We start from the raw sequence: 25,915 nt of genomic DNA, 5'->3' as shown, positions 1-25,915 counted from the left end.
GTCTGAGGCGGCACGAAATTTGACGGATTTTTCTATGCAGGAAATCCCCTGTTATTGCACACTGGGTGGTTTAACTCACGGAAAAACGTTGGGTTAAAATTCACCCGTGATATGGACATTACAGATTCATTTAAACCAAAGGTTGGGATTTATTTTTTCATTCTTCTTCCCACAATTAAATGAGCATAATCGTTGTGATATTAAAGGGGTTATATGACGAATATTATCGTTTGTTTTAGATGTAATGCAAACGATTTAAGGTTCAAAAACGCTGTATTTTTCACAAACCGTGCATGTTTGTATGTTTTTGTATAATGTTTGAAAAGCACGCACAAAACTCCAGATAAGGTCAGAAAATCATTGCAAAGCTTGTAAATTTTAAACTGCCACTTTGATTGACTGCGTGCTTTGAAATACGGTGTTGAAGAAGTTCAATGGCAGCCGAGTTATACGTAGGTGAAGTATAGGCCTGTGTTTTATAATTGTGTTTACTAATCTTGATTAAAATTTTGAGCAAAATAATCGTGATTATAATTTGACCCATGATCGAGCAGCCCTAATTGTGAGCATCCCTGTCTTCTCAGGTGAGGACCAACACAAAAGTGCCTAAGAATTTCACATTTATTTGGAGCAGAACTGAAGAGTTAACAGAGATCTGGAACCAGATGAAGCATAGAGATTCAGTCCAGGATGAGCAGATCGGTGTGTGTGTGTGTGTTTGTGCGAGACGGGAAGTCCAAGTCCCTAGAGATGGCCGTCTCCCCGGAGAGAAAACTCACATCCCGGCGGCCTCTCGAGCGACGGGTCGTCCAGCCTGGCTCCGAGTGAATAAACCCCATTGAACCGAACGCTCACACCAGCTGCATCAGTGATCCGGCACCCTGCTCTTTTCTCTCCTGGCATCAGAACCACCAATCACACAGCCAAACCTTCAGAAAATATCCCATAAGCCCCGAGTAAGATCCCAACGCCCTCTGAGAGTCCCCAGGGCTAAAACGGGGGCAATTTTTGAACAATGTTATCTCTCAAGTGCTCTATGAAGGCATGGAATGAAATCTCCACAGCACCATTGAAGCCACTGACTGAAAGAGCTGTCATACAATCACAGAAAAAAGAACCATGAGAAATACTATCGGCTATCTGCCGTTAGGGTCATCGCGGACACCGCGGAATAACTCGACGGTGAGAAAATAACTGCCCATTACAAGCAGGTTTGCGTGAGAGGCCTGTAGCGCAGAAAAAAACACCTGCCATCAAAAGATGATGAGAAAAAGGCAGAAGGTGAACATTAGGACGAATTTCTAACGGACAGAACGAGGTGCTCGAGCAAAACTTACTATCAATTACTTCTAGTAAAGGCAGAGATCACCTGAAAGAGATGGACAGATTTTATAAGCACAGAAGCGAATGTGAAAATGTAGAACTTTTGACCGCCAGCACAAAGTCGGGTCTTAAAGGGACAGTTCACACAAAAATGAATATTCTGTCATCATTTATTTATCCTCATGTCATTACAAACCTGTATGACGTTCTTTCGTCTGCAGAATGCAAAAGAAGATATTTTGAAGAACGCTGGTAATCGAACAACATTGAACCCCATTGACTTTTAATGTATGACATGAGGATGAGTAAATCTATTTTCCTTTTGGGGTGAACAGTTCTTTAAGTTTTAGATCATTTAATAATTTCACAGTAGCCTGCATGCACAAATTCAGTCTCAGCCTCAGTCGTCAACAGACTTTTGTTTGACTGTCTGATGCATACGGCACACAAAAATGGAAACAGTTTAAGTGATAGTTCACCCAAAAATAACAATTCTGTCATCATCCTCTTGTTATTTCAAACCTGTCTGACTTTCTCCTGCAAAACACTAGAGAAGATATTTTGAAGAAAGTTTGTAACCGAACAGCACAGGCCGCTATTCACTTCTATTGTGTGGACACAAAACCAATGCAAGTGAATGGGGACCAGTAAACAACATTCTTCAAAATATCTTCTTTTGTGTTCTGTGGAAAAAAGAAAGTCATACTGGTTTGAAATGACCATAGGGTGAGAAATTAACTTTTATTTTATGGGTGAACTTTCACTTTAAGGAGTTTCCAAGTCATCATCTCAAAGAATTCTACAAGATTTCCGGATCAACATTTCACACATGAGGCTGAACAAAATGAACTGTGATTGGCTGTTTAATGAGCGGTCCTTGGCCAATAAAAGCTGCTATCAGACTGACAGCCGAAGGTCTGGCTACGCGAGACTAAAAAAGATTGTACGAAGAGCACTAGAAACATTCGTAGAAAAATATCCTGACATCTCTTATACAGGTAAATCTAATTCACTTTCTAAGAGCCTCAAACAAAACTCTATTAAAAGATTAAAAAGTTCTCTCTTCCTCTTCTTTATTGTGCCGTGAGAACTGCTTGACTTTGTTTTGCAGTGGCCTGATAAAACCCATGAACTCTGACTCTCGAAAATTGCGTAAGACCGGTCAATCTGATTAAATCTTGCCCGGCAGGAAAAGTTCTCGCTATTTTGTGTGCAAAACATATTTAAGGGTCCACTAGTGTACTAACTTTTTATCAAAGCCTTGCACACACACACAAATGGATGTAAAATAATTCGCATTTCAGTCAACACCGCTGCCATGCAGTGTAACCACAGTAAACTATTTATTACTCTAGTAGTGTGTCGCTTGCTGGGAGTAAAGAATGCTTGTAAATATAGACAGCGTGTTGGAGACCGTCCTTCACATACCTAAACATGTGCGTGCACACAAACACACACACACACACACACATGTGCTCCCCCGCTTACAGAGAAATGAGGAAAACATCATTCTGAGGCTTTAAGCTGTTTTCATTTTAATGAGCTTTAATTGGGGATTGTAGAAAAGATAAGTCGCTCTGATCACATTTATTTACAGTTGGCAGAAACAAAAGAACCTCCTAATTTAAGAGAGCCAGAAATCACCGTCTTCAGTTTCTATGAATTATAGAGCCAAGACGTTGACGTTTATCCACACTGATGCCGAGACTGAAGCCCTGCAATTAACCTGAAATTCAGCATGAGCGAAAGCAGAGGAAAATTTTTAGAGGAGAAAGAGAGTGAGGTTGTGTGCATTAATGCATTTACCTTTTTTTCTATCAGTCAAGCTTAAAGAAAGTACACAAGTAGTGCATTGCTTGTTATTCACTTCACACTAAATACTTTCAACTATTCTTGTTTTTAAAGGGATAGTTCACCCAAATACAAATTCTCTCATCATTTATTGGTGTTATTCAGAACCCGTATTTAACTCTTTCTTCGGTGGAACACAAAAGAAGATATTCTGAGAAATGTCTCATTGGCTTTGTGTTCATACAATGGAAGTCAATGGTGCAATGTTGTTTAATTACCAACAGGTTTGAAATGACATGAGGCACGAGGGTGAGAAAACGACCACAACATTTTCATTTCCGGGTGAACTGTTCCTTTAAATAACATGTGAAACAGTAAGCAGTAAGATAACCATTGTTGTTACTTGACCGCAAATTTGCATGTTTAATTCGGCTCATCTTGCGTTTATCCTGCTTTCAATTTGGAAATAGAAATGTATATTTTTGTGCAAAAAAAACATTAAACAGTCCAATAAAATGATTGAACACAATCTCGCTACAATTTATAACTATTTTACGAGGTAGCAAGTTGTATGCATGTGCACATCTCATTGGTGCATTTTTGTGCATCACTGATGGTTATGTTAAGGGGTCGGCCTTCATTCATGCTTTTTTCCAATCGTTCCACGACTTTGTACAATTCAATGTCAAACTAATTTATATGCGTAAGCCACCACTTAAAACAGTCAGGAATTTCCATGAGATAAGGCTGACTGAGTCATGACAAAATATGATAAAAATTATGCCTGTCATTTTTTGGACGATTCGTCACGTAGAAGGTCACAGCAAGAGAAATGCACTATTGGAAATAGTATGCAGCGTTTACAAGCGTTGTACGAAAAAGAGAGAAAACCAAGAAATAGAGAAATCACTTTTGACCGCCTTTATAAGAGCTCTAACAATGCTTCACTGAAGTAGACACGGCACATTTTAATGAATAATGTCACACACACAAGACAAGGAAAATGTTTATCATAAGAAAAGTGAAGTGAGAGATTCAAGTGCAAGCACAAACAAACAGCCTGTGTGTGCGTCTGCAACAGGTAAACCTGACAAGGACAAAACGTAATACATCCCCATATATTGTATAGTAATAGCTAGAAAATCTCTTTGCTTTTACCAGTAAACAAACGAGTGAATTTAGCCAATTAAACGTTTATAATGGATGTGTTTTACTAGTTAGTTTGAGTTTAAGCAGAATAAAAAACGTTTAAATGTCAATTCCCCTACAACACTGACTTTCTTTAATGATTCATGAGCAACAATGGATGAAATTACGTAAGAAAAGCAAAATGAATCTCTTTATGCAACAGCATGAACAAATCAGACAAATCGATTTATTTCCCATTTTTACACCTGGAGAAGTAAAGAATAACTTGTACACGATTGATCCACAACACGCCCGCCTTCATATCGCACTCATTATAAAGCAAGCACGCTTCCACAAAGTCCAACAACGCTTGCGAAAATCTTCATTAGTCTGTCTACACTCGTGTAAGAAGAAGGGAAACTCATTCCATTAATTAGCTTGTTTGCTTCTACAGAAATACCGGCAGCGACTCTGAATTCTGACCCACAGCCTGTTTCTGTCATGTCCAATCTGAACCGGGTCAGGTTCGTTCCGTTCATCATTATTACTGAAACAGAATAACACACTCGGCACTGCTGGGTCAGGCAACACACCTCGACTTCTGCAGTCTAATTGCTCTATTCTAATTGGCTTAGACTTCTGCAGGTCCCAAATTTAATAACGGAAAAATAATTACTTCTTACAGTTTGGAGAATTACCATAATTGAGACAAGGATTCCAGAACACGTGTTAAATATACTAAACTTAGCTTAACAACATATTCTCCACTGGTCTGAGGACGGATAAAAGTTAACCGGCTGCTTTTAATGTCGACGCGAGTCAAGAGTTGGATTCATCGGGTTGGTGTGAAAGCATTTAGTTTGAGCTTGACGTTCAGTTCGCAGAGGAACTCTTTAATTGCGACTCGGGGTTCAATCTCGATTGATGACGGATCAATTGCTTGCTACAGTATGAAGCATTTCTAATTGCTGAAAAACTGCCCTCAGGAAGCAGCTCACATTACTATCTGTTGCCTTATGAAACAGAAAGAAATTCCATTTTTTATTAGTCTGTGATATTAATCAATAACCACAGGTGCATAAGTTACTGAGGGTAATGTCGGGTCATTTGTGTTAATATTTGGAAACTTCTATAATTCTAATTTCACGAGTTCGCCTCGCAGAAAATAAGGTGGGACGGTAGTGTATCTGGCATGCTCTGTTATTCAAGAAGCTTATTTTACTTTTATCGTTTTGATTATGATAAAGGTGGGAACTTCTTTGTTTTATTAACTGGTGAGAATAGTTTAGGTTTTATTCATTTGTGTAGACTCGGCATTGATACAGTTATTTTATACTTTTAACAGAGCATCACACAAGTCCACTGAAAAAGAGATTTCTGGAAATGGTGAGCATCGCTGGAGCTAGGTCGACTGGAACACCTGAAAGACTTTATAAATGCATTTATTGTCCACTTTGGCTCGCTGTACACACTGAACATGTAGTACAGGGGGAGAAGTGACATCTAAAGTCACCCAACAGCAATGTGAAAGAGTGCAGCATGACAAGGCAAATTAAAACTGTGATTGAAAATAAAGGCTTTCCATAAAATATTCAGTTTTGAACTTAAATACATGTACAAACCCCAGTATTGTGTTGTTTAAAAATGAATATAAGCTTATATAATGCTGTATTTGATAGGCGTACCAGTGCAACCAGTGCAAAAAGTTAGTCTAGAGCACTGTCAAATTCAATTCACAGAAATTCAGTTGGAAGAATTGAACATTTTCAGAGGTATATATCTATAAATATTAATATATATCTGCAAAATATTTCCTAAACATATACATGTTTAGTACTAGGCATGTGCCGGTATCAAATTTCCATCCTGTGATTAATTGATGAAGGTTTCGTCGCGGTAAACGGTATTATCGCAGTATTCAATTCTATGAGAAATGCAGGTTGAAAATATAAACCAACTTCAGTGTTTTCCTCTTGATAACAACTTTATTTTAAATAATAAAGAGAACCTCAAACATTTAAATAAATATAAATAAAACAACACACAGTAATGATGTATAAAGTGAGTTTATTAAAACAGAATAAAGTGCAAACTGCAAAAGAACAACTTTTGTTAACTGCTTTTAAATATACTTATGTCTGTACAACGCTAGTACTACAATTCATATTATTATTATTGTTTGAATAACAGGCCAAGCCAGTGTGTTAACTATTATAGCAAGCTAAACATTTATAAACAGCAAATTCACTCGCACTTTGTGACAGTGTATGACTTTATTGCGTTCCATCAACGTATAATTAAAATAATTATTATGCTACACTGTCAAATTTCATTACTCGGCTTACTTTTAACCCAAAATATTTCCAAACCTCAGACTTCACCCTTTTAGAAGGGGGATAAATCGTCGGCAGCGTTCCTCCTTCCGCCATGCTTCCTCTCCGTGTGCTACTGTTTACATTGGAGTGCGCACGCGTCTTTTGCTCAGCAGCGCGCGCACACACACACACACACACACACACACACACACGTGTAGGCATCTCCACATGGGGAACGGGATTGTTTAGATCAGAGTGCGCATTCCTACGCAGCATACACGCAGTGTACTTTTATCCGGTTGATGAAAAATAAACAAATACGCATTCTAAAAATCTAAATGATGATCTATATATTTCCACGGTATTTGAAAGTGCCCGCGATAACAACACCGCGCGAATCCATTACCGCGGTTAATCGCATTACCGAATATCGGCACATGTCTAATTAGTACGTGTATGTGTTTACGAATACAAAATAAATATGCACAGTGCACAGACATATATTATTATGTAAACACAAACTTTTATTCTGAATCGCGATTAATCATTGAACAGCCGCGATTTAACCAATTTAACTGATTTAACTAATCTGACATCATATCCACTCAAAGCAAACATGGATGAGATTAATTAACCCTGTCATTTAATCGAGTCTCTTCTAAACGCCACACCAGAACAACTTCTGACAGTGAGCGAGCGGCCTCCAAAACCAGAGCAACCCCACCGAGCTTCTGTCTCGCTCTGAATCTCTTCTCACTGACTGTGAAAGAGAGTTTGCACGCTAACATGTTAACAGAGCGACAGCAGAGGAAGGGTTAATAGCATCAGGTCAACACCGCCGCTCACATGCAGATTTTTAATGAGCTCTGCTGTCACCTCACAAATAAAGGTCAGTTTAGATCCGAGCAAACAGTCCTCTGGCCTGAACTATCCTCGACTCGAGAACATTCATGTAAACGCTTCCAGTCGCTGCGTTACCAAACGCGTCGGAACGTGTTGCATTCTTAGCGTTGCTGTGAGGGTTTCTATAGCCAGCATTAGCGTAACCCGTCTCATTCTCTCTGAGGCCAACAAATGTCATGGAGGGTCAACAATCTTGCAGGTTAGTTGACTTGTTTGCAGGTAGATACAAAAATAACGCGGTTCAATTGCACAGACATCTGAAGGTAAATCTACGGAGATTTCATCATAAAATGTTGACATATCCTTCAAAAACAAAAGCTGAATATGATATTCTGTGCCAAACAGAATGATAAAAAACAGACAGACTCCGATCGGACGTTATATCACTTAACTTTAAGACACATTTCAACTTATTAAGTCAATGGAAATCTGTATCACGGGATCATGAAAAGTGAGCTGCGAAATTGATTGGATAATATCTCTCTCCCTGTCAGCATGAGCTTGATCACATCAGAAAAGAAAAAAAAAACATTTCAGATAAAGATTCGATTACACATTTAGGTTCAAGAAATACAGTTTTAAGTCATTTGTGATTCATATTTTAATTCGTTCTACACAAAACCCATATAAACCAGCTCCAGAAGCGACCCAACCCTAAACAGCAGGACAAAAGCAGCAGGACTCTCATGTACACTCATTTCTTCAAATCCCCTTTAGACATTTTCAAGAGCCTCTTTACAAGCCAAAGGCAAAAAGCAAAAGCGTGAAAGCAAACTAACCATTTCCAACCCAAACACCTGTGAGCAGAATTCTGATTTGTTTCACATTGAATCAAGCTGTTATCCCTGAAAACAAGTCACGATTCCTCTTCACACCTAAAGGAGAACAGGTTAGAATGGCCTAAAATTATTTATAAACGGAACATCTCCCGAACCTGCAGTGCCGCCCTCTTTTCAACTATTTACTATAAACGAAGTATTTACAAAATAACTATTTAGCTTTTTGAATTATTCTTACGTCTAGTATTAATATTGTATAACATTTTTATTTTTACATTCTTATGTATATATTTACTTTTTTTTTACATTTACATTTATTTTACATTTTACAATTTAGTAACTTAATATTTGAAGAAAACATAAAAAGAGATATTCATATCACTATAATATATACGGCATTAACTTTCTGCTCATTTTAAAGAATTCTGTCACAAACTCATCCATGTCCAGTCCATGTGTTATTGCTTTTTCATGAGCTAAAAGTAGGGATGGGCGATATGGCCCTAAAACTTTATCACGATAATTCCTGGTATTTCTTGCGATAACGATAAAAATGACGATATATCCATAATGTCATCCACCGCTGTTTTTTGCGTCAAGTGATAGTAGCTGCATGTAGTCTAGACCCTCAGAAAAACAAATATTATCAAAAAGTAAAACTTACCCCAAATCAAACAGCTCCTAAAATATACCTACAGTGTTTTTGTAAATATAAAATGTAATAGTGAGATTCGACTTCAAAAGGTTGTAGTAAAGAAAAGTTAAATGAACTAAAGCTCAATAAACACATCATGTCATACCTAAAACTGTATATATTCTATTGTTGGGTGGAAACAATCGATCGCATCACGCTGTCAATCACTCTCTCTTGAACTGTGTGAACCTTCTCGTCTCACAGCAACATACACTGAATCTGTCTATGACTCGCGCTACAGAAAGAGAACAGAAAAATGCGGGTAAAAGAAATCTAATTAAATAATCCATGCTTTTATACGCTCATAAACGTATTTAAAATAACGTAATACAAACTCGCATGTGTACCATATGTAAACAGGCAGCAGTGCTGTGCGCGCTGTGTCGCTATGAAAGCACATGTGGGCGCGAGCTGCGCACGGGACGCTCCGTTCATCCTGTATATAACAAGCAAGAAATCATACTAAACTATTTGCGCACGCGCACATAACATCTAACGAATGTTTAAATAAATACTTTTAGCCAAACTAAATGTTGTGGTGTAACGCATTATGACTATCAACGAATACTTAACAAACGAATTAAATAAAACGAAAGTGAAACTAAACATTAACTCGGACGCATCTACAGTGCCAACCTAAACGAGATTTAGAGCTTTAGTGCAAACTCTTTCTCAGCTTCACGTCCGCCCTCCGCTATACCCGTTTTCACTTCACATGTGAGCTGTGAATGGGTCTCACAAAGATATCTACAAAGAGAGGGGATGACGTCATCAACTAGAATTTATCGTTTATATCGCGGGAAGACTAATTCCTATCGTGTGGGGAATTTCTACCGGTATATCGCAAACGATATAATATCGCCCATCCCTAGCTAAAAGTACAAGTTTTTTTCCTCTCATGAAGCATTGTTCGGCGGAATGGTGTCAAAATCATCACCCGTCAGAGTAAACCGCTAATATTTGATGTAACGGGTGGAATAATTATTCATGTATAATACGAAAAATAATACGCGCGGACGGACCCTGTTCATCCAAATATGACAATTGTGTAATTTTACTTCCCTCATATAAACTGTTTCAGCGGCGCCAACATAAACAAATGCTATGTGACCCAAACTTAACTGCCGGTAGATGCAAAGAATCAATAACTTTTGAGTAGTTTTAATTTAATTTAAAACAATTAATATACAATAGACTATTGATATGAAATAATATTCATATAAATTAAAAATAAATAAACTGTTGTTTATAACCGAACACATACTGGAAGTTAACTTTGGGCCAGGCGTGTGCGTCCAATGAAACCCTCTATAGACCAAAGCCGATAACTTCTTAGGAACACAAAAGTAGACAGCAAGTAAACAGCAAGTGAGTGACCAATTTACACTTTCCCATACATCGTGCTTCAATTCAAATCTATATTAAAATCTAGGGATGTAACGATTCACCGTGAGCCGGTTGAAAATCGGTTATAATGAGCGACGATTCAAATCGGTTGAGGCTGGAACTGAATCGCAATACATTTTTGAACAGCAGGGGCCGCTATTTTCACTGCAAACCTAAACGTGGATGCTGATATTTCTTAAATGCAAAAATATCCAAGAAAAGCACAGACAGTATTAGTTTGTTTATATTAAAGAGACTTTTTCTATTATTAATTTGTTATAAAATTGCAGTTTAGTTTTGTTATTTGAAATAAAACATTATTTTATCATACAAAGAAACGTGAAGCATTTAAGAAATAATGCAAGGGACGTTGTTCATTTCTAATTGGTTTCAACTCATTTTTTCAAAATAAATCGTGAGTAAATCGTGAATAAATCGCATCGTGAGATCAGAATCGTGAATCGCATCGCATCGTGAGCTGAGTGAATCGTTACATCCCTATTAAAATCATAAGCATTATGGGAAGAACAGACCAACATTAAAATATTACAAGTGAACATCGCTCTTTCTCTCCATCATGGCTTTCAAATCTCATTTCATATGTTTCCATTTAGTTATTTAGATGATTTTGGTCAAAGTGGACAAAACAAGGAGGAACACAATTAGGTGATTATTCTTAGGAAGGCTATACAAAGTTACAAAGTAAAGAATCATTGACAACCATATAGGAAAAGTTAAAATGGTAGTCAAAGGTGACCCAGAACTGTTTGCTTTCCTAAATTCTTCCAAATATCTAATTTTGTGTTTACCAACTGTAGTCAATGATGAAAGAAAAATCTCAGTTGCTAACTTTCTTCCAAATATCTTTCTTTGTTTTCAAAAGAATTTTTGTATCCCTTTAAGCGATAGTTTACCCAAAAATGTATTTCATCAAAACAGTCATCATTTTCTCACCCCCGTGTCATTTCAAACCAGAATGACTTTCTCCTGCAGAACGCAAAAGCAGATATTTTGACAAAACAAAACAAGACTGACGCCATTGACTTCCATTGTGAACAAAATGTGGGAGAATAAATGAGTATGAATAAATAATGAATGAGTGGACATCACCCAGTTCTCTCAGACACACACGAGCGTCTGATCTAATGCCAGCTGACAGCAGACAGACCGTCTCTCAGGTCATCTACACAAAGCAGACACTCTCTCAAAAAAATCCCAATAAAAGCTTAATTACAGCACTGAATGCTTAGCTTTCTCTCTTTTAGACAGGTACATGAGAACAGTACAGTTCTGAAGCCAAACGAAGAGTCATTCATCTCTGTCAGTCCTGAAGACACCAGCACACCGCATTTTTAAAGCCATGTCATAAATGACAATTACTGGCGTGTCGCTGTCTGACGGGCTCGAAGATGCTGCCTGTCCTTTTACATCATCAAGTGCCCCAAAGGGACACATGAACAGCATCACTGTTCTGTGAGAAAAGCATTACATGAAAATCACCATACCGAAAGAATAATTTACCAAAACATAAATTCTCATCATTTGTGCACCCATTCCAAAGCTGAATGACTTTCTTTTACTCTGTGAAACGCCGAGTCAACACAAAGCCATGCACAGCGTTCATGACGAAGGCAAAGATATTCTGCAGGTAGAGCAAAAACTTCATTAACGTTGTGTAGATTTGACAACCATGATGACAAAACAAACAATAGATGTAAAAAGGACAAAAATATCAGACTCAGTCAGCCCGAGTGCTCAGACATAATGCTTACAGACCTAAAATCAAAAGCTTCAGTCACTGGTTTGTGTGAACAACTTTTAAGTAAACCACATGTAAACATACTGGCATGTCGCAACCCACAAATACCTCGCCCTGTTTAAGAGAGGCGACCACCCAGATTCCAAACTAGTTTAACATCACAACAAACCACATTTTCTGTTAAAACTGACCCGGCAGCAAAAGAACAAATGTAATAAACCCAAACCATCTGTTCTCTCCCACTTCTTACTGCTAATGTGAACATTTGCAGGTTTTTAAAACACTGGCTGCCAAAAGACTTTTTCACTTTTATGTCTGATCTGATGTTTAACACGGCTCCGTCTGATCATCCGAAGCAGCTCATCTGATGGGAGCGTGTGTGAAACATGGCAGACAGAGATGATGCTCGTATGTGTCCATCTGTCACTGATGGTCTGTATGAACACTTGTGTGGGTTTTGTCCAGCAGGGCAATGACCTTTCATTTCACAGTCACCATCAACCATCTGTCTAGAAGAGACAGCACATCAGACACCTGCAGGACGACAGAAGCCTTCAAATCAAAACGATCAATACACAAACAATCCCTGTCAGCATGTTAAATTAATGAGAACACCGAAACAAAGACAAAGATTGACTGTCTCTCATTTAACTCGTTTCATGTCTTTTTCGACAGAACTAAACAATCTTTTTTTTTTTCTACGATGGTGGTCAATGATGTCCCAGTTGTTAACATTCTTCCAAAAATCTTTGTGTTTGGAACAACTTGAGGGCAAGTAAACGATGACAGAATTTTCATGTTTGGGTGGAGTGTCCCTTTAAACTGAGAAACTGCAGAATGTAGATACAGAATAAACATAATGTGGATGCTAGTATAGTTATAAATATAGTTATCTTTTCGTTCTCATGGTGTAAACAGGCCTGAACACGGAACAATATCAGCAAAGCAAACAAACAGTAACGACAGCAGAAATAGTCTACATCACAACCACATTAAGCCCCAAATAAAACAGAGGAAGTCCACGAAGACAAAAATGAAGTCAATACAGTCAACACTGTGTTTTATCAGGTTCACCTTGCTCTGCAAACTTTGTGGCGTTATGTTCCGAGTGACCTCAATATCTCCCCAATGTGACTGAACAACATTACCCACTTTTATTGGATCAACACACCTGTATTGAGAAGGATTTTAATGGGAGAGATTTTAAATGAAAGCAATATTACTGCACCCTAAGCCCCGGAGCATTTCCAGAAATCCAGTTATCTCATTCTCAGACCAAAGCTCATAATATCCCATAACTCCACTTCCTAATTCTCAGATTATTCAACATTCATGTCGGAAATCTATTAAGAATTACTGAAACGTCTCCCTGGGAAACTAATCCACCACTGGCAGCGAGAGCGGCGCAACTTTAAAGAGACAAAAATAAAGGATTACTTTTGCAACACCATCCAGAAACTCACATTTAGCGTTGACAACGCTCTACCTGTGATAGACGGGAACTTATCTGACCAGGACGAGGATTTGGGAACATTCAGGCAGGGTTCTTTTGAAATCTGTCGCTGGCAGGCAGGTGTGTTCAGTGGCTTCTGACATGAGAGACTCACAGAATTCAATGAATAGACAAAGCCGACCTTCAGAAGAGCAAGCGGAGAGGAAATGAGAAGAGGAAGAGACTGAAACCTCACTGCTCCACATCTTACCATACTTTTGCAAATAAAATAAAATATGAAATAAAGGGATGAGTGGAATGCACATCTGTAAATAGATTTGTCACTCTCAAGAGCGCTGTGTAAGTGTTTTTGTATTGTTAAATGCTCACGGAAATTTCCTTTAAGGATGTGTGACATCACAGGATCTTTCCTGCACAACACGAAGCTGTTGGAGATGCTACTTTTAAACTGTAGTTTGCCAAGCTACAAGAGATGGTTTAGAGTGGATCAAGAGTCGACAAACAACAAAGTACCAAAAATAGTTTGCCAAGGTACAATAATGCTGGGGATACATAGGCCTACCTATAGAAACGCTGGCTGGATTGAATATTAACAACCCCAACTAGGGCTGTCACGATTATGAAATTTGGCTGACGATTAATTGTCTAATAAATCATTGCGATTATGACGATTAATTGTCTGTTTTAGAGCTTTGACATTTAATTCTCATACATTTTTTATTCAGCTTTGAAACGACCATATTGTTCTGAATATAAGACTATGTTTTTTTTCTTGGAAATACGTCAGAATAAATTGGGTCATATATTTAAGGTTTAGGCTTAACACTGAATACTTGTAAATGAAGTAAATTGATCAGGTGTGAATTGAAGCCACCATTAAAATACTATCAGTCATAGAAAAGCTTCTAGTCTGTTTTTTCTCACTTGCAAGACTACAATAAAAGTTTACTTCTATGTTAATGAGATTTTGGTAGACTGGTTTTCACGCTGAAATAATATTAAACTGTACTGCAGGTTATTTTTATGGTATATGCATTAGTTTTTTTTTAAAGTGATTGTGTTTTGGTTGTACATTTGACAAGTATTACCATGCTTTAGTTACAATATATACAATAAAATATGCAATATGCAGATGCACTACAGCTCCCCCTAGTGTCTTCTATAGAGATGTGCAATAATTGCGATAATCTGAATCCATCGCGATGAGGACAAACAATCACGATGAGACGATTATTTAATAATCGTGACAGCCCTAACCCCAACTGATGGTTTTAATGAATCTAGAAAATGTCCATATCTTACCCAACCCAACATTTCATGTCAACAACTTTCAAAACACAATGCATGTAAATAAGCTGAAAATGTAGAGATAAACAGCATTCTACTAAACAACTAATGTACAGCTTTATCGCCTTAAATATCTATTTTCTTCTCACATATCTATTTGGCTCATTAAAGCTGCAATGTGTGAGACTAATGGTGGATTCACACGGTACACGGCAGTCGCGTCTATCCAGTTCATTTTCAAAGGGAAACATGCAGTAAACGGCAAAACGCGGGCCGCTTCGTTGGCGGAGAGGAGGTGGTGCACAAGCGGTGCTCGTGCATCCAATATCCCGCAACTTCCACAGGCACGGCTCTTTGCGGCATGCACAGCTGAAGATAAAAATGTTTTATTTTTTTGTGAACGGCAGCGGCAGCCAAATCGGCTTAAATTCCGCTGCTCGTGTGAATCCAGCATAAGGAGGATCTATTGACAGAAAAGCAATATAATATACATAACTTTGTCTTTGGATGTGTAAAGAGCTTACATAATAAAGTGTTATGTTTTTATTATCTCAAAATGAGCTAGTTCTATCTACATACACCTCAGATCACCTTCCATGGTATTCATCATGTTGTTTCTACAGTAGCCCTTAATGGACAATCTGCTCTATAGAACGCGTTTCGTAAATACATGATCTCCTTCGGCAAAGAAGCGAAAACATAAAAACATGTTTGTTCAGTGTCAGCCGCCATAGTTCTTTAAAAGGGACGGGTGAGGGGTGGAGTGAGCCGTTGGTTGCAATTCGCTACCGCACCGCTAGATGCTGCTAAAATGCACACAGTTGACCTTTAAATTCATTCTCTTTTTACAATAAGATTGTTTAACTTGAGTATGCATTTAAAATAGTCACCTATAATTAAAACACAGAAGTCAACATTCAATACAGGCACTCCCGTAAAAAAGTAACAAAATAAAGTAACAAAGTAACAAATTCTGCATCACATTTGTGACTGAATTAAAATTCCACACCCACCCAAACATATCTGACACAGTTTACAGTCTAAACTCAGGGCAGCCTGTGGTTGATCCTAATCAGAACACACAGGAGATACTGAGAAATGATGAGCCCTGTGTGTGTGTGCGTGCGTGCGTGCGTGCGTGCGTGCGTGCGTGCGTGCGTGTGCGTGTGTGTGCGTGTGTGTGGAAACAGAGCGACTGTCTTTAGGCCAGCTGCAGTTCTCACTACAGAAGCCAAAGGAAGCGGCAGTTCCTTATCTGGAGAGCCAAAGTATTGTGTAGAGCAAACCTGCCTGCCCCTGCAGTAAGCACAAGAATACACCACTTCAAAGTAAACATGTCTACAGTCAGGCTGTGTGAGAAAAAAATGCTTTCACCTAGCACTTTATTTTAATACCATTTTAATGAAAGAGAGAGAGAGACAGTGTGAAGATTATCTCTACACTGCTCGAGAAGTAAAACAGAGACCTGCCCAAATACAGCCTCAGTGATCACAGTCTGGCCATAGAGAAGGGCAGACACAGACGATCATGGCTTCCAAAGGAAGAATGAGACAGAGCGACACAGTTCATGGCCAGACCTGATGGTAGAGCGGAGAATGGGAAGCGGTGACCTGACCACAGCTGAGATGATAGAGCTGGATAAAGAAAGACGCGGCAACTAGACCTGTCTTCACTACAAAATTTCAAATGCTATTAGATTATTAATGATAATCTTAAATCTATAATTTACCTTATTAGTAAGTTTATTTATTTTTATTTAGCCTTGTTGTGCAAGCACTGTTGAGCTTGTGCAGAGGCAGCAGCTTTTGCCAGAGGGGAACTGGAATCCCCTGGTTGGGCCTGGGTTCTCCTGAGAGTTTTTTCTCCATTAGAGTTTTGGGTTCCTCGCCACTGTTTGCATACTGTTTTGCACTATTTGCCTGGCCGGGGGGGCTGCTTTAGAATTAGAATTTTAAAGTTTTACTTAATTAATATTGCATATAGGAATTTATAGTCTGTTATATTTGACCTGTGCTTCTCTCTCCTTTATCTTAAATGTGTGTGCGTGCTTGTCTGTGTGTGTGTGTGTGTGTGTGTGTGTGTGTGTGTGCGTGTGTGCGTGCGTGCGTGCGTGTGTCTACGTGTATGTGTGTTAGTACGTGTGCATATTGTGTGTGTGGAGTGTTTTGTATGTCTGTCTTCTGTGTTTTCATCTTTTTCTTGTTTTTACAGGTATAACTTTAATTGTTTTGCTTATAGTCAATATGTCTCATGTACAGCTGCTTTGTAACAATGAAATAGTAAAAAGCGCTATATAAATAAAGTTGAGTTGAGTTGAGCTGTGACTTTTTTCAAAAAGTTCTGTCTGTTCTGACACCAACAACAGTAACAACTCGACATCCATTCTCTCACAAGCTTTCTGAGCCTTTAGCGCCCCCGTGTGCCCTCCGTGGCTCTAGGTGCGTGACATAAAATGCTTGATTCTTATTGGACGGTCCGTTTCTTCGCTTTGCGAATGGGGAAAGATTCGTTGCACTAGACGAAAAAAAACCTTCGCATTTTCACCCTGCGGATATTCACGGTCTATATGAAAGGCTTCATAAGAATCTATTGTTTTTGTTCTAGAATGTTATCGCGACGAACATACGCACCGAATGTTTCGCGGGCAATCTGAACGGGACTTTAATCTGTTAGAATCAATGCACATATACACTAGGGATGTTGCGGTGATGTAATTTTCACACTGGTTAATCGACATGTAAAAACACCAGTTGTACCGGTGACACCGAGGGTGGGGGTTTGCTGTGGGGTGGTCGAAGATGCGGCCCTGCGCATGACGTATTTTACTTTCAGTTTTATAGCGGTAATTCGGGAACGGAAATTGCTTGAAATAATGGCGGGTTCAATATCTTTCTTAATAAAAACACACAAAACAATTTAAAAAAGTACAATAACATTTGCAGACCGTACAAATCGAATAATCACAGCACGCATCAAGCAAAAAATAAATAAGAAACAAATATAAAAAACATTTACGTTAGATAAGTTGCCTATCTTAACAAAACGAGTAATCACGGCACACATTGTGCAACAAAAAAATAAATAACAAACAAATAAGGGAATAAGAAACAAAAAACATTTATGTTAAATGAATAAGAAAGGAATAAGAAAGGAATCGACTCTTGATAACAGTGCTTACATATTCTACTACATGTTCTTTGCCAAAAAAGCCTCCGCCATCGTCCTGTCAGTCAGCACTCTCCTCAGAATCAGATGAATAAAATAAATATGAATAAAATCTGACTGTGACTTGCTGCTTATCTTTGCCGCGACACTTGTAGCGCAACTGTAGTTTCGTCTTGGACTAAACTAAGTGATTTATTACTATAAAAATTAAAAATGATGGTGGGGTCGGTACCGCGGTGTACAAGGGATGTAATCGGTAGGCGGGTGGGCAACGTGTATCACCTTCTCAGGTCACTTTTCTACTCTTTTAAGAAAATGAAATAAAATGCACAAAGAAAAACCATTAAGACATTTCTTTGTGGCTCCATAACATGGCTGCATGGCAACCACTAAAACCCAGAAGTGGATAGCAATGCCATAGCAACCGATCTGGAGTGCCTAGCAACCACCCAGCACGCCCTAACAACAGCATAACACCTTTAAAGGACACATCTACACACTGCCCTGGGAACCATTCACAACATCCTAGCATCTGACGCAAAGCACTAGCCACAAGTTTGTGCAATTTATCACAATTTTTTTTATAGTGTGCAACTCTAATTCTTCGCTTCTTGTTTCACAGAGTTGGATTGATTTACCTCCAGGTGCCATAATAATATAAATCATTCATACACAGAAAGAGAAACCTTTTCGCTGTTGCTTTGTAAAGTTTCAGTGGACAGAATAAACAATGAGACAATGAAAATAAATCTTTCATCCTTCTCTCCAAAGTCTCAAATAATCCCTCCATGTATTACGGCATGTTAATGGTGCTTTATTTACAGCACAATACTTCAGATTCTCTTCAAAAGGGATAAGAAGGACTCGAACGTGATGTTTCCCTCTTGCTGAAGAATATGCATCATATTTAACACAAAGAAAGAAAGAAAGAAAGAAAGAAAGAAAGAAAGAAAGAAAGAAAGAAAGAAAGAAAGAAAGAAAGAAAGAAAGAAAGAAAGAACACAAATATTCCAAAAATGTGTGGAATGCTCACTGCAGGAAGTTCAACTCGGCCTTTTGCCTACAGGTTACAACCTCCACATCACAGCGGACAAACAAACAAACAAACTCAGGACTGAGTTTCCTTTCTAAGTTCAGACCTGACAGCTTTTCCCAGATCTAATTCAAACCACTGGTTCGCATGTTAAACCTCTGTAGTCACTGTTTACCTTCCCCCCGATACACCAAAACTTCATCATATAAATCACCCTACTAACCCTATAATATCATTTGTTCATGATAAAACAAACTACGAAACTTTACTAATTTCACAATCTTGTATGTCCCACAACTTCATGTATGAGTGTTGTGACAGAGATGTTGTAATAGCGTCTCTGACCTAAACTTCAGATTGGTTGAGGTTTTCTCGGCTTCAAAAGAAATCCCTCAGTAAAGCGCAATCTACAAAGAAAACTGATATTAATTCAGCCTTTGAAAAGCTTTATTGAGGGTTTTGACCTGATATGCACTACAAGGCAGGACTGCGATGATATTAGTGGTGTAACGGTTCTCGGTAAAAAATTGAACCGCACGGTTCTCCACCAACGGTTCGGCACGCGGTCCAACGTGCTTGGCTCATCTTAAATCTGACGACGCATTTATAATGTGGTTCGTTAAAAATGATAATGCGTAAAACAGACAAAGTTCAGCTAATGTATAACCGTACCAGAATACGGTTGTCAGTCCTATATTTGTGTCTTTAATACGGTTGTGTTCACACGCAGTTCTGTTATTTACGGGTGTGACAACTGTATTCTGTAACTGAACTCACACCTGTAAATTTTCAGGACTCACAACCGCATTTGCGGAGAAGCCCTGCAATGTGAACGGAATCGTACTGGACAACTAGTTGTCTATCGCGTCACCCGCCATTCTCTGTCACGTAATGTGCACTAATGTCTGCAAACAGAGTTGCAGGATTGCCTCGTAATGTTATACACAGCCGATCTTCCGATCTTAAACAACAGCGCTATAATGCGACTGTATAATTCGTAGATGCCACAGTGTTACGGCAGCCCACTTTTGTAAACATACTGCACGAATATGAGCATTGCAGTTTTTTATTTATTTGGTGTAGCGCAATAAAGGAGATCACACGCAAAAATAACACTTTAAACGTGATATTGAACTTTTAAAAGAGTGTTAATGATTAAAAAGCTTAATATCACTTTAAGGCTTGGTTTCACAGACAAGGCTTACGGCTAGTCCCAGACTAAAATGAATGTGTGACCTGTTTTAACTGATTATAACTTGCCCAGAAACATCTTAAAATATATCAGTGCCATTGTTTTGTCTCGAGATGCACACCAGTAATGTATTCTTCTAAGGCATTTTTATAAAAGCGACATAAATATCTTAAATCAACTAAGGCATAGTCCTGGCTTAAGCTAAGTCGTGTCTGTGAAACCGGGCATAAGTGTATGATAAATGTGTATAGAAAAGAAATAGCTTCAGTTGTTTGTTTAATTAGTCGCAGTAGGTGGCGGCAGGACTAAACAACACTCGTCACACACCATCATTATAAATATACTTTAATATCATGAAAAAACCTGAAAAGGTTTGAAGAACAGCAATAGAATATGACCATTATCTGTGTCTGAATTCACCCCATATCTCCTATATAGTGCACTATACAGGGTGTCCGCCATTTTGTAGTGTGTTGTCGGAATTCTGAGTAAACAACTCATTCCCTACATTTGTTCACCAGTTTTTACACACAATGCATTCTGATTTTGAGTGTACACTCGCTCACTCATATTTCCCATGATACAATGCGAATCAACCGCAATTAGAGTGACCGTTAATGCCACGAATGTACGTTTATACACTTGTGTTTGTTCTTGTTGACAGTTATTTTCTACTTTTTGAGAATAAACAGATAAAATGAATGTTATATATAGCAGTGTTTTATTTTAAATATATTAAGTCATTTTATTAAACGTAATAAATGTAAAAGTAAATAAACGTGGCAAACATTTGCTTTGTTCTCTGTATTAAAAACTGATACAATAAACGTGACAAATAATGTAAAAATGAACTTTACCATTTTACAAAACAATCCATGAAGCCGCACATGTGTAATATAAGCGTTATGACGAATGTCCGCGACAGTACTGTCAGACGTCAGTGTCCGAAATTGTTCACTCATTTTCATTCACTTCTTCCCCATATAGAGGACTATTTAGCATTCGCGATATAGGGAATACTGAATGAGTGAACAAGTGAGCGAATTCAGATGCAGCTATTGGCATTTTCTGGAACTGCGTGTGTAAATCGATCTTTTCTGCGTCCCATATTTGGAGTTTCTGCACGAGAGCGCCCTCTGGCTTTCGGATGTGGCGGCATTGAACCGTAATTCATTGAGAAACTGAGCATAAACAATTCCAGGATATATCATCCTAGCCGTGCTACAAGTGCCAATCTCAAAACAACTATTAAACTATTTTACAAAGTTGCGAATTCGCATGAATTCGTACGATCTCATTCGTACATTTTTGCATAAACTTCAACGAATCTAACAACCTACACCCACAAAGGCCATTAATGTTGCTTTGGTTAGTCTTACAGCACACCTCTGTCAGTCAACACTTCCTCAAAAGCCTCAAGACTTACTCATTCAGAGAGTCAGACGTGAGTGTGTGAATTCAGACCTGATACATGAAAATTAACCCATTACAAAACAATCAGTGAAACAAACTGTTTAATAGATCTGAAGAATCATGTATGCAAGATATTATAAAATGTAGATCCTATTCCCCATAACATTCCCCATTTACCTCCCATATGAAGAGTTTCACTTCAGTCTCAGACTCGGAATGTAAATTATACCTGAAGCAAATCTATTTCAACATCACAGAGCATAATTCAACAACCCCGGGGTAAAAATACACACTGCAGAAACCTGACATTTCTACACATCACCTCATACGCCTTTGAGCTTCGAGCGGAACCAACCAAACAAGTACTGAGAGATACACAAACAGACTCGGCGAGCATCTATTCAGACACAAACACAATATGTTAACCACATTCTTTCTCTCCTCCTGCTGTACACCGAGCAGAAGTTCCTATCCGACATGATTCATCATTTCAGAACACTCGGAGGTACGCTGAAGAATAGGCAGGAGATATTTCGGGTCTGCCTCCGTCGAGGAGAGCAGATAAAACATGAGTTATGAGCTAGACTTATGGCCCGCTGCCAACGAAAGATTTTACCGATTCTACATTAAATACAACCCATAAAGTTCTTCTGCATTTGAGGACAGAACAAGACTCCATTTGCCCCAAAAATCTTTTCTGAACTCTCTCTCAAGGACTTTTTAAACGAGCTCCTGCTAAACACTACCACAGCTGTTAAAGGAAACATCTCACCAAAAGCAACCACAGCAATGACATGATGACTAATATTGCGTTGTGAACTCCAACCGGAGGAATCCGAAGGGACCTGCATGAATAGCATGTCAGGAATCTAATCTATGACTACATACGAGAAGGAAGAAATGTCTGGAGAGAAATATGTCAACCTTCCTTAACTGAGCCACGCTGATGTGTTTGATAAACATTTATGTAAACACTCGCAGGATATTATAATGCATATGAATAAATAAGTTTATTAAATGGTATATTCAATTGCCACTACATAGAAAACATAACGGTGGTGGATAAAAACCTTATATATTTAACTTATGGAACATAGAAACAAATACTCATTAAATGAATACTATACAAACAACACTTATTAGTGAATGATTGAAAATAACGTATATATATAACATTTTAATTATTCACTACCAAGTTGTTTAAAGTACAGTGACTATTGATTATGTAATCCCCAAACGGCAAAATATTGCCTGAAATATTATTCTATCATCCGTAGAGATCAATGTACCTGTGTGGGAGGCTTATGAATTGTTCAAAGAAATTACAGTCAACACAGAACAGGGTGAATATTATATTATACTGGTCATCCATACTTGTATATTTTAAAACTGGAATGGGTGGGTAAAGGAGTTTAAGAGATTTAACGTTATACCGTTACGAAAATAGGTGTTGTTATGCACTTTATATTTGTTCCGACGTCACTGACCGTAACAAATAAATCCCCTATAGAAGCATGACAAAACTGATTTGTTTATATAAACAAAATGAAGCGAAAGAAAGCTGCCGCAAATGTCGCGCGTCGCGCGAACAGGTCAAGCTCGAAAAGTTGTTACAAAGTAGCGCGGAAAGATGTTTTTTTTAAAGTATCAGCGCGTCAGTAACAAAGTAACAATGTATCCGTGCCATCATCCATTCAGGCCCGCCGCGCAGGAAACACTGGAAACAAGGCGCGTCTCTGTCACTGAACACATACAAACACAAATCTGTAACAAACAAATCCTTCACAAACACCAAAAAGTCCGATCAACAGCTCCTGAAATAATCCTAAACAGCAAAGTAAGTCGGAATGCGAAAAAGAACTCTTATCCACCGTTTGTCCCATAACTTGTATTGGGACTGAAAGCGCTCGCGTTTATAGTTCAGGCAAGTTTACTTCTTTACTCACCAACACCGTATTTTTCCTTCTTCGTGGGCACCCAGCGTGACATTCTCATTGATGGAAGTTATCCGACAGGCGGCAAAGTGTTGTTGTGTTTATTCCTGCAGTATGTCCAGAGTTTTTCCCAGAGTATTTGTTTTCCCTGTAGGAGTGCAGAGACTCATCTAGCCGCCATTTTCCATCATCACTGAACTCGTGAACCGCGAGGGGGAGATTGAGACTGAAAACTTTTTGTCATGTGGGACAGCAGAGACAGCGGGACTGTCCATACCACAAAACTTGTACCATGGTAACCACCAAAACGTCATAGCTGTTGTTGTTACAGAAATAAAAATGTGCAACTTAATAAAACTTTTTTCAATCATCATAACGAACTGTAAACGGCAGAAAGATTAATAGAAATAATTGAGAAAATAATAAATAATATAGAAACAAACGATATAGAAAAAAATGTTGTATGTTTTAAAAACATTGTGTTGTACTTGTATATAATGGTATTTGTTATTTTGGGGAAAACTAGTTTTGTGTCCAAGTGTCCAAGCATTGGTGTGTGTGCTCTGACAATACAAACCATCCCAATAAAGTGAATCTGAATTTTAAACAGATTCTGAATAAAATAAAATGAGTTTATGATAGTAGACTGTTTCATTTTGAGCATTATGGGCATTTAATGAAATTCTCTGTAATGTCATTTTAAGATTGCTGACTTACTTTATTGTGTAATTAATTTCATCTAAGTAGATATCTCTTTTCAAGTGGCGCTGTCCTGTTTGTTTGCGTGTAAACATAATTTTCATAAAAATACGGAAAACATAAACAACAGCACTGCATGAAACATCAGAACCCCTTTAATGCTCATATTGAGACGATTCTCACTGTCAGAAATAGCTGCAGATTGTGGCGTCTGGTGAAAATTTGATAATGGGGACCAATTAGAAAAGATTGCTCTGGGATACTGTCTCTTAGCCGCAGATTTTACTTAATTCTCGCTTTCCAGAGAAATTATTACTCAGTTTGAGGTTAATTGTTTCTGTGAGTATATGCTGCTTTGCTCACAAACGCTCCCCAGATGCTTGTAATTAAAGATGCTCTGTGGGACAAACTGCCTCTTTGTTTTGTGATTCATTAGACAATGCTAAATGAATCCTCTGCATTCATGAGAATGTAAAGCTTCTGCTACAGAATATCTTTGTCGACTTGTTGCTATATTGTGTATTGCCTGTAGCCAACTTTCAGCAAGAAAACATGAATGCAAGCTCCAGCACCTTTTGCTTTCATCAGAAGATTACTTCTCGGCACTATAAATGCTACAGAAATGTACTTTCATTGTTAGCCTACAGATATACGCCTTTATGAGAAATAAATGATTTATTCTTGTAGAGTAAGCCATTATTTGTCTGCACGGTTGCTCAGCAGCTCGGGTGAAGAGGCTGTTTATCATCAATCAGTGTATATATTACAGCACTGCTGGTTTAGTGGGGCCCTGTAATATTAAGCCCTAGGAAATTCAAGATTCAAACAACCACCTGGGCATGCAAATAAAGCCAAAAATATTATTTTAAACATTAAATATTTAAAACACTAAATATAGGCTACACGTTAGCATGAACAACTAGCTAAATGGGTGGTGAGCGACTCACAGTGAAAGAAATTCTCAAGCTTGAAGAATTGTGATTTGCTGACTTCCAGTGAACTTTAGATGCTGTCATTAAAACATTTGCCAGCTTCAATTAGCAGATGAAGCAAAATTCTCTTTGCATACAGAAGCCATGCTGATGGGAAGACGAACCATTGCTGGACAAAACAGCAAATTAGCCACTTAGTAGACAGACATCAATCACAGCAAAAGAACGACACAGAAATGGAAAATGCAGTAGGGCTGCTGTGGTTGTGTGAGTCATACACAAGTTTTCAGCGCATTTATTTCCATATTTTTCTCTAATGATGAATAGATCTGTTATTGTCGGTGTCCCTTTGTGCCCAATCGCACTGATACATCAGTGTAAGGAACTCAAAGCTGACTATTATATACGTCAGAGGTGGGGAACCTTGATCCTGGAGGGCCACTGTCCTGCAGAGTTTAGCTCCAACCAGCTCAAACACACGCCTGTCGTGAAGTTTCTAGTAACCCTGAAGACTTTAATGAGCTGGTTCAGGTGTGTTTGATTAGGTTGGAGATAAACACTGCAGGACAGTGGCCCTCCAGGATCAAGGTTCCCCACCCCTGATATACCTCATCTACTGTAAACCCTGATTGACAGAACCCGCCTTCAGTGTCTCTCCCCTGGCTGTTGTTGTTATTGTTTCGTTTTACTCTATCGCTGTAATATATTTGCATTTGTTCTTCATTATAC

At 38.4% G+C, this 25,915-nt stretch overlaps 1 protein-coding gene across 2 annotated transcripts in view; it reads right to left on the bottom strand.

The window, feature by feature from the left end:
* dock1 (dedicator of cytokinesis 1) overlaps positions 1–23,760 on the bottom strand; it is a 187,637-nt gene extending 163,877 nt beyond the window's left edge. For both annotated transcript variants that reach the window (XM_057359090.1, XM_057359091.1), the window contains exon 1: positions 23,568–23,760. In XM_057359090.1, coding sequence (XP_057215073.1) covers positions 23,568–23,616 — 49 coding nt within the window. In that variant the 5' untranslated portion in view covers positions 23,617–23,760. The remainder of the gene's footprint in view (positions 1–23,567) is intronic.
* Between the last annotated feature and the right edge of the window lie 2,155 nt (positions 23,761–25,915).

This window comes from Triplophysa rosa, linkage group LG18 (genome assembly GCF_024868665.1).
Source record: "Triplophysa rosa linkage group LG18, Trosa_1v2, whole genome shotgun sequence".
In the NCBI taxonomy this organism is placed as follows: domain Eukaryota; kingdom Metazoa; phylum Chordata; class Actinopteri; order Cypriniformes; family Nemacheilidae; genus Triplophysa; species Triplophysa rosa.
This window is presented reverse-complemented; position numbering and strand designations above follow the sequence as displayed.